The 12,699-nt window shown below is 48.1% G+C and overlaps 1 protein-coding gene across 2 annotated transcripts in view; it reads right to left on the reverse strand.

Annotated features, from left to right (window-relative positions):
* Window positions 1-12,699, reverse strand: part of PI4KA (phosphatidylinositol 4-kinase alpha) — a 155,377-nt gene that overhangs the window by 88,869 nt on the left and 53,809 nt on the right. For both annotated transcript variants that reach the window (XM_054469096.1, XM_054469095.2), the window contains exons 10-18: window positions 12,023-12,119; window positions 9,626-9,817; window positions 8,954-9,054; window positions 7,845-7,974; window positions 6,624-6,756; window positions 4,175-4,270; window positions 3,600-3,783; window positions 3,091-3,194; window positions 645-813 (exon numbers count right to left, since the gene is read on the reverse strand). In XM_054469096.1, the coding sequence (XP_054325071.1) occupies window positions 645-813; window positions 3,091-3,194; window positions 3,600-3,783; window positions 4,175-4,270; window positions 6,624-6,756; window positions 7,845-7,974; window positions 8,954-9,054; window positions 9,626-9,817; window positions 12,023-12,119 (1,206 nt within the window). The remainder of the gene's footprint in view (window positions 1-644; window positions 814-3,090; window positions 3,195-3,599; window positions 3,784-4,174; window positions 4,271-6,623; window positions 6,757-7,844; window positions 7,975-8,953; window positions 9,055-9,625; window positions 9,818-12,022; window positions 12,120-12,699) is intronic.

Consider the following 12,699-nt stretch of genomic DNA (forward strand, 5'->3'; position numbering starts at 1 on the left):
ACACCCCTCTACACAAAAATAAAATTGCTTTACTAAAAATCTTTTGTTCAAATATTCAATTTCCTTAAAATTTTAAGGGTTATTCCTAACATGGTAGAGCGACTAGTGCCCATGTGACATGCTACTGGGGAGTTACAGAGGAAGAGGCCTCATCTGCCTCGGCCCCACCACGAATGTATTTGGGGACTCAAGACATGACGTTTATCTCGGTAGACCTGTATTCCTTGGGAGGCCTGAGATTAGGTGAAATCTGGCCCTTCTCATGTTGCCACTGTGTTCTGATGATGGGCCCTTAAAGTCCTCCTAGGCCCAGCTACCACCCCTGGGCTTCATGATAAAGGCAAGAAGAGACAGAGGGGCCCGTGGGGAGCTGAGGCTAGACTGTCATCATGTCACCACCCTAGGATGGGTCAGGCAGCTACTATGAGCTGGATATAACCCAGTGAGAAAACTGCCCTCTCCCCTGATTCCTGCCAGCATCCTTGAGAAAGAACCCTACCCCTTCTTACTTGCATTCTACCAGGCACATTTAAATCACTCACAAAGAAAGTGCCATATTCCAACCAAGATGGTGCCTGAAGACTAAGCCTTAGCCAGCAGGGATAGGACACTGATGGGGAAGGCATAGCCATCCTCCTTCCTACCTTCAGGGCAGGGCCCTTCTCGCTTGCCCTCTCGCTGGCTCGCTTCCCCTCCAGCCCCAGCTGCACAAACAACTCCAGCAGGTTCATGAGCAGCTCATCCACCAGGTGCTCATCTTGGATGTTGGCCGCGATGTTGGCCAGGGCGTTAATCACTGCCAGGGAGCAATGCCTGAAGAAGAAGGGGTGAAATAACAGCCACTGCCAGGCCCTCAACTGTCCCCAAGGGACGGCACTGCAGGGTGAGGCGAGCTGAGCGGGCCAGGCCCAGCCTGCCTTACCACACTCCTCCCAGTGTCTGTAAACAAAAGGACTCTCAAATGGAGAAGAACATGTCATCTTCGTGAAAAACAACCTGTAGAAGAAAGCCAACTGATGCAGAAATGACTGCAATCCTCTCTCCTGAAATGTAGTAAGGACCTCCAGGAGACTAAGTTCCAGGCATCTGCAACACTGGGTACTTGTGAGGGTCTCAGGACACTTCCCTCAGGGCTGAAAATGAAAGGTCCCAAGCCCAGGCATTCCAGGTTGGATCTTGCTTCCCCCCCCCAAATCACAAAGAGCCTTAATGCATCATTTACCACCCACAGAACCTTCACCTCATGATCAGCTTCTCCCTAACGCTGCCTCCACCTTGGAGCTAATGTCAGTATTTTTTCACATCCAATGCTCAGGAAGTGTTCCAGGGTCCTGCCTCAGGATCTTGGCTGGCCCCATGTAAACCCCGGATGTGAAGCTGACATTGCCCCTTTGGCCAGAAACCTGAAACCACTGAGGCCAACCAGGCTTCTGTGGCCCTGGAGACTGCCAGACTCTGTCATGTCCAAGCGGCAAGACTCTGGGTAAGTCTCTTTAAGTCTTTGAGCCTCAGTTTCTTCCTAAGTAAAACAAGGATGATAATTTCTCTTTGTAGGATCATGGGAAGAGTGAAATACCACGTGAAGCACTAAGCATGTCGTCTGCCCCACTAAGAAATCCCAGAGCAACGGCAGCCACGGCAAAAGGCACTGCAGTTAGGTGACCTTGACCTACCTGGTAGGTCAAGGGCAAACAAAGGGCAGTAAATGCTTCCGTTGGTGAGGAAGAGGACAAATCATTTTTGGTGGCAATATGAGAAAAGGCTTTATGGCAAGAGAGGCAAGCTGAGCCAGAACTGAAGAACTGGAAGAATGAAGACTGGCAGGTGCTACAGACCCAGGGTAAGGCATGGCAGAACACCTATGAGGGGTGGGAGCAAAGGAAACCGGGGAGGCAGCTGGCGAGGCAGCTGGGGAGGCGCCTGGAGAAAGGGCCCAGCAGTCACATAGGCACAAGGAAGCAATGTGTTGGCCTGTGTGCAGGTTCCACAGCAGAGAATGGGACAGAGGAAGGAAGGAAAGGAGAGCCTGACCCCATCCCCAATCCAGTCTTCAGGCTGTTCTAGTAGTCTGGGCTCATGACAGTGGCAGCAAGAAGGCAATGAAGTAATATCAATGCGAGAGACAGCTCTATTGATTGGAAGCTTTCACATATGCAATCTCATTCCCAACTGCAGGCAGGTTCTCATTTGGCAGATGAGGAAACTGAGGCACAGAGAGGTTCAGAATTTTCTGAGGTCATGCAGCCACATGGCATGGCTCCACAGCTGCACTCCCACCCACTAAACTGACGTGGAGAGAATCTTAGAGGAAGGCCTGGACTTCACAGTCAGAAAGGAGGAGCCTGGAGGTCAAGAAGAGTAACGCCTGCAAAGGGGCTCTCTTCTTCCCTCCCCACCCTCCTGTCCTCATCTGACTTCACCTCTCCCCTTCCCTCTCTTCCAAACACGGATGAACATGTCCCTGTCCTCAAGGCATTCCTAGAGGAGGGTAAGAATAGCTAAGAAGCATCTCTCAATCTGTCAGGGAAAACTGGTCAGACTTTATACAAGTATCAAATGTTCAAGGACATTTAACGCCTACTTCCTTGGACCCAAAATCCTACTTCTCTGAATCTAACCCACAGAAAGCATCAAAGATGCTCAGAGATATGTAGCTGTTAGGCTGTCAATGCTGCATTTATTAGTGGGAAAACTGGAAAATAACCTAACATCCAAGCTAGAGACTGGCTGGTTAAATCTTGGTTCTCCTATAGGATGGGATGCTCCACAACCTCTAAAGGCAACCTGCGCAGGATCATTCATGGTGTGGCTGATGTGCTGCCCATAAAAAAGCAGGTCAGCTGCATGTGCAGCATGGGCCCGATCAGAAGGAGAGGAAGGAGCTGAGACCTCGTGAGCTGAGATGCTTGGTGGTCACCTCCAGGTGGGGGCCACATTGGGTTTTCACTTCCCCCCTTATATGTGCACTGATCTGTAGCATATAGTTTTCTTGCAAGAAGAGTTTATTTAAGAGACAAATTCACAAACCTCACATTTTCAAAGTAAGTTAAATACTGTCATGATAAAAAAGTGACAATGAGGTCCAGTTACCTGTAGCCGTGGTCCTTGTAATCTTTGGTGGCTGAGTATACAACGGAGCTGGCCTTCACACTGATCTGCTGGAAGAGGTTCCACACTTCCTGATAGATGTATTGCTGGGAGAGAGCAAGATGCACTATCACCATGCAGGATGCCCTCATGAGGCCCCTCCTGTCATCACCTAGAGGGAAAGCTCTGGAATCATGGGGCACAACAGCCCAAAAACTATCAGCCCAAAGATCATCCATTTCTAAAGCTTTAATCAAACCTCAAATTAAAAGCTAAAAGGGACATGGCTTAGATTCAAATCTTCTGTTATAATACACTGATAAGAAATTAAACCTCTTTTTCCCCAGCACTCACAGCACCTTACACTATTCTTACTACTCCGTGTTAAAACAGTTGTCAGCCTTTAGCTCATCTGCAAGGTATATTTAATCTGTATTTGTACATCCCTTATAGTCAAGAGTTTAACGTAGCTTGCACAGGGTTAGTGGTGTTCTGGCTCTGGCCTCCCTTACGTTTCCGGTGATAACCAGGCAGCCCAGCTGGTCAATAATCAGCACATCGAGGGGGGAGGGTGGCTGGCAGAATTTCTGCTGCAGGATCTGCAGAATGGGCTCCATGACCTTCGGGGTGTCCCTCAAGGCCACCGCAATGTGTCCCAAGGCTCGGATTGTGTGGTCGGGAATCAAGTGAGCGTCCCTACAGAAGGAAGAACAGAAGCGCCCTAGCAACAGTCCTCCAGCATGCAGTAGTGAAACAGTACCCAGAGACGATGATCTAGACCTTAATTTCGTAACAGTCTTGATGCAGTGTTCATCTGAAACTGACAGCCCAGGATTTTAACCACGGGCAGAAACATAAGCCCCAGGCACTAGTCTGGATGGCAAAGACCTTTCTCGACTTCCACACAATGGTCCAGGAAGTACAATCCAAGGTAGACTTCACCTTAAATCTTGTGACAACCCTGATACATGCCTATGCTCTGAGACAAGGACATAAGGACAGAGGCATGCATACGCACAATGCCAGGTGCCCCAACAAGCCCGCTGAGAACAATGGGCTGCCTCTGAGAGACAGGAATGGGGCGTACTTGTCGCTCTCCTGAGAGATGTAGAGCCGGTTGGACAGGCTGGCCAAGAATGCCTCCACAATCACTGGGTCCACCGTCAATCCAGCCTTCAGGCACCTGAAGAGCAAGAAAACCCATGTGGCACTGAGGCATCGAAACAAGATAGGTTTTTTGTTTTTTAATTTTTCCTTCCTTAGGCCTACAAAGTTTAAAGAACTGCTCTGAATTTTCTTCCCCCCAAATTGGAGGTCATAACACAGAATGAATTCAAAGAATTACTCCAGATTTTGCCCACTTGATAAATGTCTCAGTCGGAAACAATAATTTCATTATTTTGCCCGGAACAGTTTCCTTTGGAATATCATGCTCACCCTAATTCCAATTTCAATCTCTTGTACTGTTCCTTAAGGTCACAGTGACTGATTCCAAAGACAAATGGTCCCAAGATAGCAGAGGAAACATCACAATTATATACCAAGGTTTTCATGGTAAGGAGAAACATTTACGTTACAGAGAAAAGGGGAAAAATTTAAAGCCCCTAAAAACATAAAATCTTGTAAGATGTCCTAGCTCTCTACATCTGTTTGGCTCCTGGGCCAGAGTTTGGAGAACAGTTTGAGTCTAACAGACAAGCTGCCATCTTGATTTAGCTTCTAAGGGCGAGGAACCAGAATCCAGGGAAAGAGCTATGTGCATGGAAATCAGACTGTATTTAGCTCTCAAGCTGGAAGAACAAGAGTCCACAGTGCAGGAGTCTGGGCAGCAAGGGGTACCTGATCATATTTAAAAACCTCACATTTATATTAAATATTCCACAGAAAACAAGCAAAAGAAAATATGATGATATGTTACTCTGGATGTTGAGCTAATGGATAATCCTTCTCTTTTTACTTTTCTATACATTACAATTTTTCTCTAGTAAGAATTTCTTGGCTGGGCGCAGTGGCTCACGCCTGTAATCCCAGCACTTTGGGAGGCAGAGGTGGGCGGATCACGAGGTCAGGAGATCAAGATCATCCTGGCTAACATGATGAAACCCCATCTCTACTAAAAAAAAACAAAAAAACAAAAAAATTAGCCGGGCGTGTTGGTGGGCACCTGTAGTCCCAGCTACTCCAGAGGCTGAGGCAGGAGAATGGCATGAACCCAGGAGGCGGAGCTTGCAGTGAGCCGAGATCGCGCCACTGCACTCCAGCCTGGGCGACAAAGCAAGACTCCATCTCAAAAGGAAGAATTTCTTTTTTTTTTGAGATGGAGTTTCGCTCTTGTTGCCCAGGCTGGAGTGCAATGGTACGATCTCGGCTCATTGCAAACTCTGCCTCCCGGGTTCAAGTGATTCTCCTGCCTCAGCCTCCCGAGTAGCTGGGATTACAGGCATGTGCCACCACGCCTGGCTAATTTTTTGTATTTTTAGTAGAGACAGGGTTTCACCATATTGGCCAGGCTAGTCTCAAACTCCTGACCTCATGATCCACCTGCCTTGGCCTCCCGAGTAGCTGGGATTACAGGCATGTGCCACCACGCCTGGCTAATTTTTTGTATTTTTAGTAGAGACAGGGTTTCACCATATTGGCCAAGCTGGTCTCGAACTCCCGACCTCATGATCCACCTGCCTCGGCCTCCCAAGTAGCTGGGATTACAGGCTTGAGCCACCACGCCAGGCCTCTTATTATGTTTATGATCAGGAAAAGAAAAGAAGTAACAAGAAATAATTCCTCTTTATAGATCAAGTGTAGGTTTAAAATAATCAGATCAAGTGTAGGTTTAAAAAATCAGAAACAAGCTTTAAAAAAGTATAAATGCAGCCAGGCATGGTGGCTCATGCCTGTAATCCCAGCACTTTGGGAGGCTGAGGCAGGCAGATCACGAGGTCACAAGTTCGAGACCAGTCTGGCCAACATAGTGAAATCCCATCTCTACTAAAAATATAAAAAATTAGCCAAGAATAGTGGTTTGTGCCTGTAATCCCAGCTACCTGGGAGGCTGAGGCAGGAGAACTGCATGAACCCAGGAGGCAGAGGTTGCAGTGAGCTGAGATTGCGCCATTGCACTCCCGCCCCAGGCAACAGTGCGAGACTCTGTAAAAAAAAAAATGTATAAATGGGGTGGGTGCAGTGGCTCACACCTGTAATCCCAGCTTGGGAGACCAAGGCAGGTGGATCACCTGAGGTCAGGAGTTCAAGACCAGCCTGGCCAACGTGGTGAAACCCCATCTCTACTAAAAATACAAAAATTAGCTTGGTGTGGTGGTGGGCGCCTGTAATCCCAGCTACTTGGGGGAGGCTGAGGCAGGAAAATAGCTTGAACCCAGGAGGCAGAGGTAGCAGTGAGCCGAGATTGTGCCACTGCATTCCAGCCTGGGCAACAGAGCAAGACTCAATCTCAAAAAAAAAGTATAAATGTCTCTTATTTTGTAATAACCCGCTGTCTGGAGCACTGCTGTCTACTCGCCACTTGCCCAGCTTCCCACCTGCAGATGTTGTCAATAGCGATGTCTCGGAGCTGCTCGTACATGGAGGGCTGGCTCTTCTTACCCGACATGACGTTCAGGGTTGACTCAGAATGCTCATTGGTCACACTGATTTTTATATCATTGCCAGCAACTGAAAGTAAAAAACTCATATATATACCTAGTTAAGCCTATCATTTTCCATCACCTTCTTTGTAATTCAAAAACCAAGATAATATGCTGATCATTTATAAAAGCAAAATGATCACTCTAAAAACATCTGACCAAATATTTCAGAAAGAGAACAGTCTAAGACCAACAGGAAATAATATGTTTAAATCAAAAGGAAGAATATTCAGGTTAGAAAGTGATAAATACAGAAAACTACCAATTTCTCAATCAACTATTCAAAAGTACTGATGACCAACCACCAAAGGCAGCTCTGAGGGCGACTGAGGCATGGCCCTGTGCTTGGAGTTATCTCACTAATATGTACAAAGCCTGGTGAGGGTTAGGGATGCTTGGGGGAGCAGGGGCCTTAGAGCCTGAGAGAACCCTCCCCACTACGGGGTCCAGGGAAGTCTTGTTTTTTGTTTGTTTGTTTTTGAGATAGGGTCTTGCTCTGTCACCCAGGCTGGAGTGCAGTAGCGCTATCACAGCTCGCTGCATCCTCAACCTCCTGGGCTCAAGCCATCCTACAACTTCAGCCTTCTGAGTAGCTAGGACTACAGGTAAGCGCCATCACGCCTGGATAAATCTTTAAAGTGCTCTGAGTTTAAGTCTTCATCTGAAGGGGAAGATAAAAACAGCCACCTTCATGAGACTGTGGGTAAGAGGGTGATACTACATCAGAGCCACTAGCACACAGCAGGTGTTTAATAATTAACATTAATTATTGTTTCATCATATGTGGAAACATCATAATCCATTCTTGCAGGGGTAGCAGGGACTGGGCCCCTGGCTAAGTGTCTGGGGCACACAGGATTTGCATTTCAGACTTCCACAGTGAGAGGTGTCAAAAAGAAAACAGGACTTGAAGGGGCCTTTGGTGTAACAGGAATACAGGATGAGAGAAGGCCGGGGAGGAAAGGCCTAGAGCTTGGAGGGCACGCAGAGGGAAAGACAGAAGGAAAGGTGTGGTGAAGGAATGCGCCCAGGTACAGTCATGAAACCTGTGTGGGGCTCACACACAGTCACAGAGCCCCTTTCTCAGGGCCTGACAGGCACACAGTGTGTTATTACCTGTGTGGTACTGACTGTGGTACTTGTAGAGCTTCACCAGAACTGGGGACGGGATGACCAGGAAGTCTCGCAAGGACGGTGTCACAGAGTGCACCACCACCGGGAACCTCTCGCACAGGCGGCCCAAACCCTGCAACACACCGTCAACCTGTCACATGGCCTCTGGTGTGGGACCATCTGAGTAGGCCCTGAGCAGGGAGACGCTCAACCCTTCAGTACCCAAGTCTGACCCAAAACTTCCAAGGTCAAAGCTCCCACAGGCCACCTGCCCAGGACATAAAAAGACGGAAGCGATGGTGCTGACTCTCCTCCACCTATAGGGGCCATCAACTACTATTTTTTTGTTTTGTTTTTGAGACAGGGTCTCGCCGTCACCCAGGCTGGAGTGCAGTGGCACAATCATGGCTCATTGCAGCCTTGACTTACTGGGCTTAAGCAATCCTCCCACCTCAGCCTCCTGAGTAGCTGGGACTGTAGGCACACACCACCATCCCTAACTAATTCTAATTTTTTAAATTTTTTGTACAGACGGAGTCTCACTATGTTGCCCAGGTTGGGCTCAAGCGATCCTCCCACCTCTGCCTCCCAAAGTATCGGGATTACAGGAGTGAGTGACCGTACCTGGCCAGGGGATATAGATTGTTAAAGTGTGCTCATCTCTTTTGGAAGCATACTACAGAAGAAAGGGACAAAATACAATTTTTAAACAGTGGCAGGTGTGGAGTCAGTGGGATTGTGACAAGGTAAGAGTCTCGGCAGAGCAGAGCTAGCACTGTGGGTATCAGGAGACATCCCCTTGCGTGGCCCCTTGGCACATGTCCACAGTCCTTCCCCCACAGGCCTTGGGAATGGCCCCACAGCCTCACAACAACAGAGAACTGAAGCCAGCTGCACCCAGATGCCACTTACAGAAAGCCCTGGCATCCTGTAGGGGGCAGCCCACACTCAGTGATGAACTGTGCACAGCACGCACTGGTTAAAGCTCCTAAAGACAGAACCGGCAGGGTCTCTGCTGCTGGTGTGCCCACCACAGCCTGAACAGCAACAGCGTGACAAGAGGGAGGCCCTACAGGTGGGATTTGAGCCTCTCTGGGTTCAGGGAGACTGACCTGCAGACAGCAGATCAGCAGGGGCAAGTGAGCAATAATGACTTTGCTGGACGTCTTGGACTGCAGCTTCTCAGATAGCTTGATGCAAAGGTTTTCTGCACCTTAATTCAAACCCAGAAGAGGAGATGAGTGATCAGCACAGGCCAGTCTTTCTAACACACTTATCCACCAAGTAAGCACAGAATTTAATAAAACCCCAGAGACATACTTTAGGCAGGGCTTATTCATACTGAGAGGTCACACAGTGTGTGACTCTCTCTCTTTTCTCCGCTGGCCCTAAGCCCCCTTGTCCCCGCAGTGTTCATTCCACAGAAAACTTTCCATTCTACTCCTCCCCTAGAAAAACACTTCACCTGAAGGCACTGAGCTTCCATGTCACCACAGAAAAGCCTAAAGAACCAGCAAGATGCAGCAGAGAGCATACATAGGCCCTGAGGCCACAGGCATCCCCATCCTCCCAGGTCCAGTGCCCTCCATGCAGGACAGGACACCAGACGTGCAGAGCACAGCAGGGGCTGATGCTCCACTCTGCATGTGCCCAGGAGGCCTACTGCAACTGCCTGTGCTGGTAACAGAGCCAAGTGTTCTAGAAGTAGTTTGGGGAAACTTGTGGGAAGAAAGCCTCTGGGTCATGCCTGGAGCTCACATGAGAGGCAAGGCAGTCTGTCTCACCCTGCTCGTCCTTCACAGCCCACACCATGAGGTCTACACAGGCGGCATTCGCCTGACAGCGCAGTTTGAGGGGGCTCAGCTCATTGTGGATCCGGTCTGCGTCATGTAGAATCTTCTGGAGCTCCCCCTGGCTCGTGTTGAACTGCTCCAGCACAAAATCATGGATCTCCTTCACAAAAGAGGTCGGGAGGTCTGTAGGAAAGAGTGTGGCATCACAGCTGGGAACAAAACTACAGTAGAACACAGGCAGTGCTAGCAGTGGCTACAGTCTTCCCCTTCTAACAAAAACCCCAGAAAAGTAGCATTTGCTACTGGCCACTGTGGGTCCTAGAATGCCCACTGGAAAGAAGTTGGATAGGAAGTGCACAGCTGTCCTCCACATGCACACAACCTGGCAATCAGAGGAAATGATCATTTCCCAGGGACATTACAGCCATGCTTTGTTTTAAGCAGTCAATGTACTAAAACCTGAATACAAGAAACATATAAATTGGGAAGTATCGTCACTGGAACTACTTCCACTGACAATATGAGATACTGCTGTGATTTTTTTTTTCTTTTAAGAAAGACGTTGTCAGGTCCGGGCGCGGTGGCTCACGCCTGTAATCCCAGCAACTTGGGAGGCCAAGGCGGGCAGATCACGAGGTCAGGAGATCGAGACCATCCTGGCTAACACAGTGAAACCCCATCTCTACTAAAAATACAAAAAATTAGCCGGGCGTGGTGGTGGGCGCCTGTAGTCCCAGCTACTTGGGAGGCTGAGGCAGGAGAATGGCGTCAACCAGGGAGGTGGAGCTTGCAGTGAGCTGAGATCGTGCCACTGCACTCCAGCCTGGGCAACAGAGCGACACTCCCATCTCAAAAAAAAAAAAAAAAAAAAAAAAAAAAAAAGAAAAAGGTTGTCAGATAAGGGCAAAAACTGGTTGCAGCCTTGAGAAGAGAATTATCTGGATCTTCAGAGCACTCACCCTGAGTTTGAGAGACTTTTCAAACTCTCATCCCCAGGGCCTGAAAAATTCAGAAGAACCACCATGATGCACGCACAAGTCAGCCCAGCCAAGGCAGCCAGCGACACACAGCATGGGTGGTGGGGAGGGCAGGGGCAATCCCTGATGCCCCTTCTTAGGGAGTCTCAACCCTTGCCGTGGCCCAGATGACTCAGCTTCTGAGGAATGTTCAGAATCAGATTAGGAAAGTGGTTACTAAATTTTGGTATACCTTCCTGACAAAATATTATGTGCTCATCAAAACTTAAGCTTATGAAGAACACTCAACAGTGTGAGGGGAGAGCATAGGAAAAACATTTTGTAAAATGCATAAAAGATTGTTTCCTTACTTCTAGGAAAAAAAAAATTCATGAAAGAGGGACTAGAAGAAAATGCTAAATTGTTGTGTGTGCATGTTAACTATTAAGCTATTGTCTCAGGTTGGGTGCAGTGGCTAACACCTGTAATCCCAGCACTTTGGGAGGCAAAGGAGGGTGGATCATTTGAGGCCAGGAGTTCAAGACCAGCCTGGCCAACATGGTGAAACCCCATCTCTACTAAAAATACAAAAATCAGGCAGACATGGTAGCACATGCCTGTAATCCCAGCTACTTGGGAGGCTGAGGCACAAGAGAATTGCTTGAGCCTGAGAGGCAGAAGTTGCAGTGACCCCAGATCATGCCAATGCACTCCAGCCTGGGTGACAGGGCAAGACTGTCTGAAAAAAAAAGCTAGTACCTTTACATTAACAGATTACAAGTATTACAAGTACTTCATTTTCTTTTTTTTAATGTTTTTGAGATGGAGTCTCACTCTGTCACATAGGCTGGAGTGCAGTGGCACGATCTGGACTCACTGCAACCTCCGCCTCCCGAGTTCAAGCGATTCTCCTGCCTCAGCCTCCTGCGTAGCTGGGATTACAGGTGCATGCCACTGCGCCTGGCCAATTTCTTTTGTATTTTTAGTAGAGACAGGGTTTCACCCTGTTTGGCAAGGCTGGTCTCAAACTCCTAACCTTAAGTGATCCACCCACCTTGTCCTCTCAAAGTGCTGGGATTACAGGTGTAAGCCACTGTGCCTGGCCTCTTTTTTAATTTTCTAAACTATCTAAATGGATATGTAAAACTGTATCTGTTCTTAGGACAATATAACATGCACATTTTAGAAAAACATCTTAGGAAATAAACTCAGCAAAGGAGCCATCATTGATGGTACCGGGGTTGCAGGATCATGGACAGATTTTTAAAATTTACTTTTTTCCCAAAATTTCAGTAACATGACCACTTTGCTCATATGTGTTTTTCAGTGGCCCCAGCAGAAAGTGAGTACCAGTCTGCAACCACTAGCATGTGACAGTGGCCTGGGAGCCAGTCTTGCTGTACTCACAAACACATGGGCAAACTGTCCTCACCCTTCATGTAGTACAGAGTGTCGCGCAGCATCTTGAACATGATCAGGTAGAGGGGGTCACTGAAGGAAGTGTAGTAGAGATCAGCACTGGGGTTGGCCTGCAGGGAAGGCAGACACACATGACTATAGAACAGAAATTCCCTTCTGCCCACCCTTTGCCTTCACAGCAAGGCCCAGCGGAATGGTGATTCGTGACTTAGCATTCTAAATGAAGCAACTGTTTATCATGACTCATCACTTGGACACTCTACTGTCTTCATCCTCTTAAGCATCAGACCAAGGAAAACAGGAGGCTCATGCAGTCCAGAGATGCCTGCGGGGGAGCAGCCATCTGCACCCTAGTAGGAAGAACCTCCTTGCTGTGGCTGAAGCTCACCATCTTTGGCCATCATTGGCCCAGACAGGGACATGGGAAGTGATGAAGGAGGAAGACTGACAAAGGCCACCAGAGTAAGGGATCCACACTGTCCATCATCCCAAGGATACAAATTACAGCCAGGACACCTTCAGACACAACTTATGTTTTGTAATTAAAACGCATTTTAAATTATTCTTTAGGAATCTATTTTAAATGTAGCACTATTCTTCTTCTGAAAAAAAAAATTCACACAAGGTCTAATGAGTTAAGAAAGATAATAGTCCAGCCCAGGCGTGGTGGCTCACGCCTGTAATCCCAGC

Source organism: Pongo pygmaeus, chromosome 23 (genome assembly GCF_028885625.2).
Source record: "Pongo pygmaeus isolate AG05252 chromosome 23, NHGRI_mPonPyg2-v2.0_pri, whole genome shotgun sequence".
Lineage (NCBI taxonomy): Eukaryota > Metazoa > Chordata > Mammalia > Primates > Hominidae > Pongo > Pongo pygmaeus.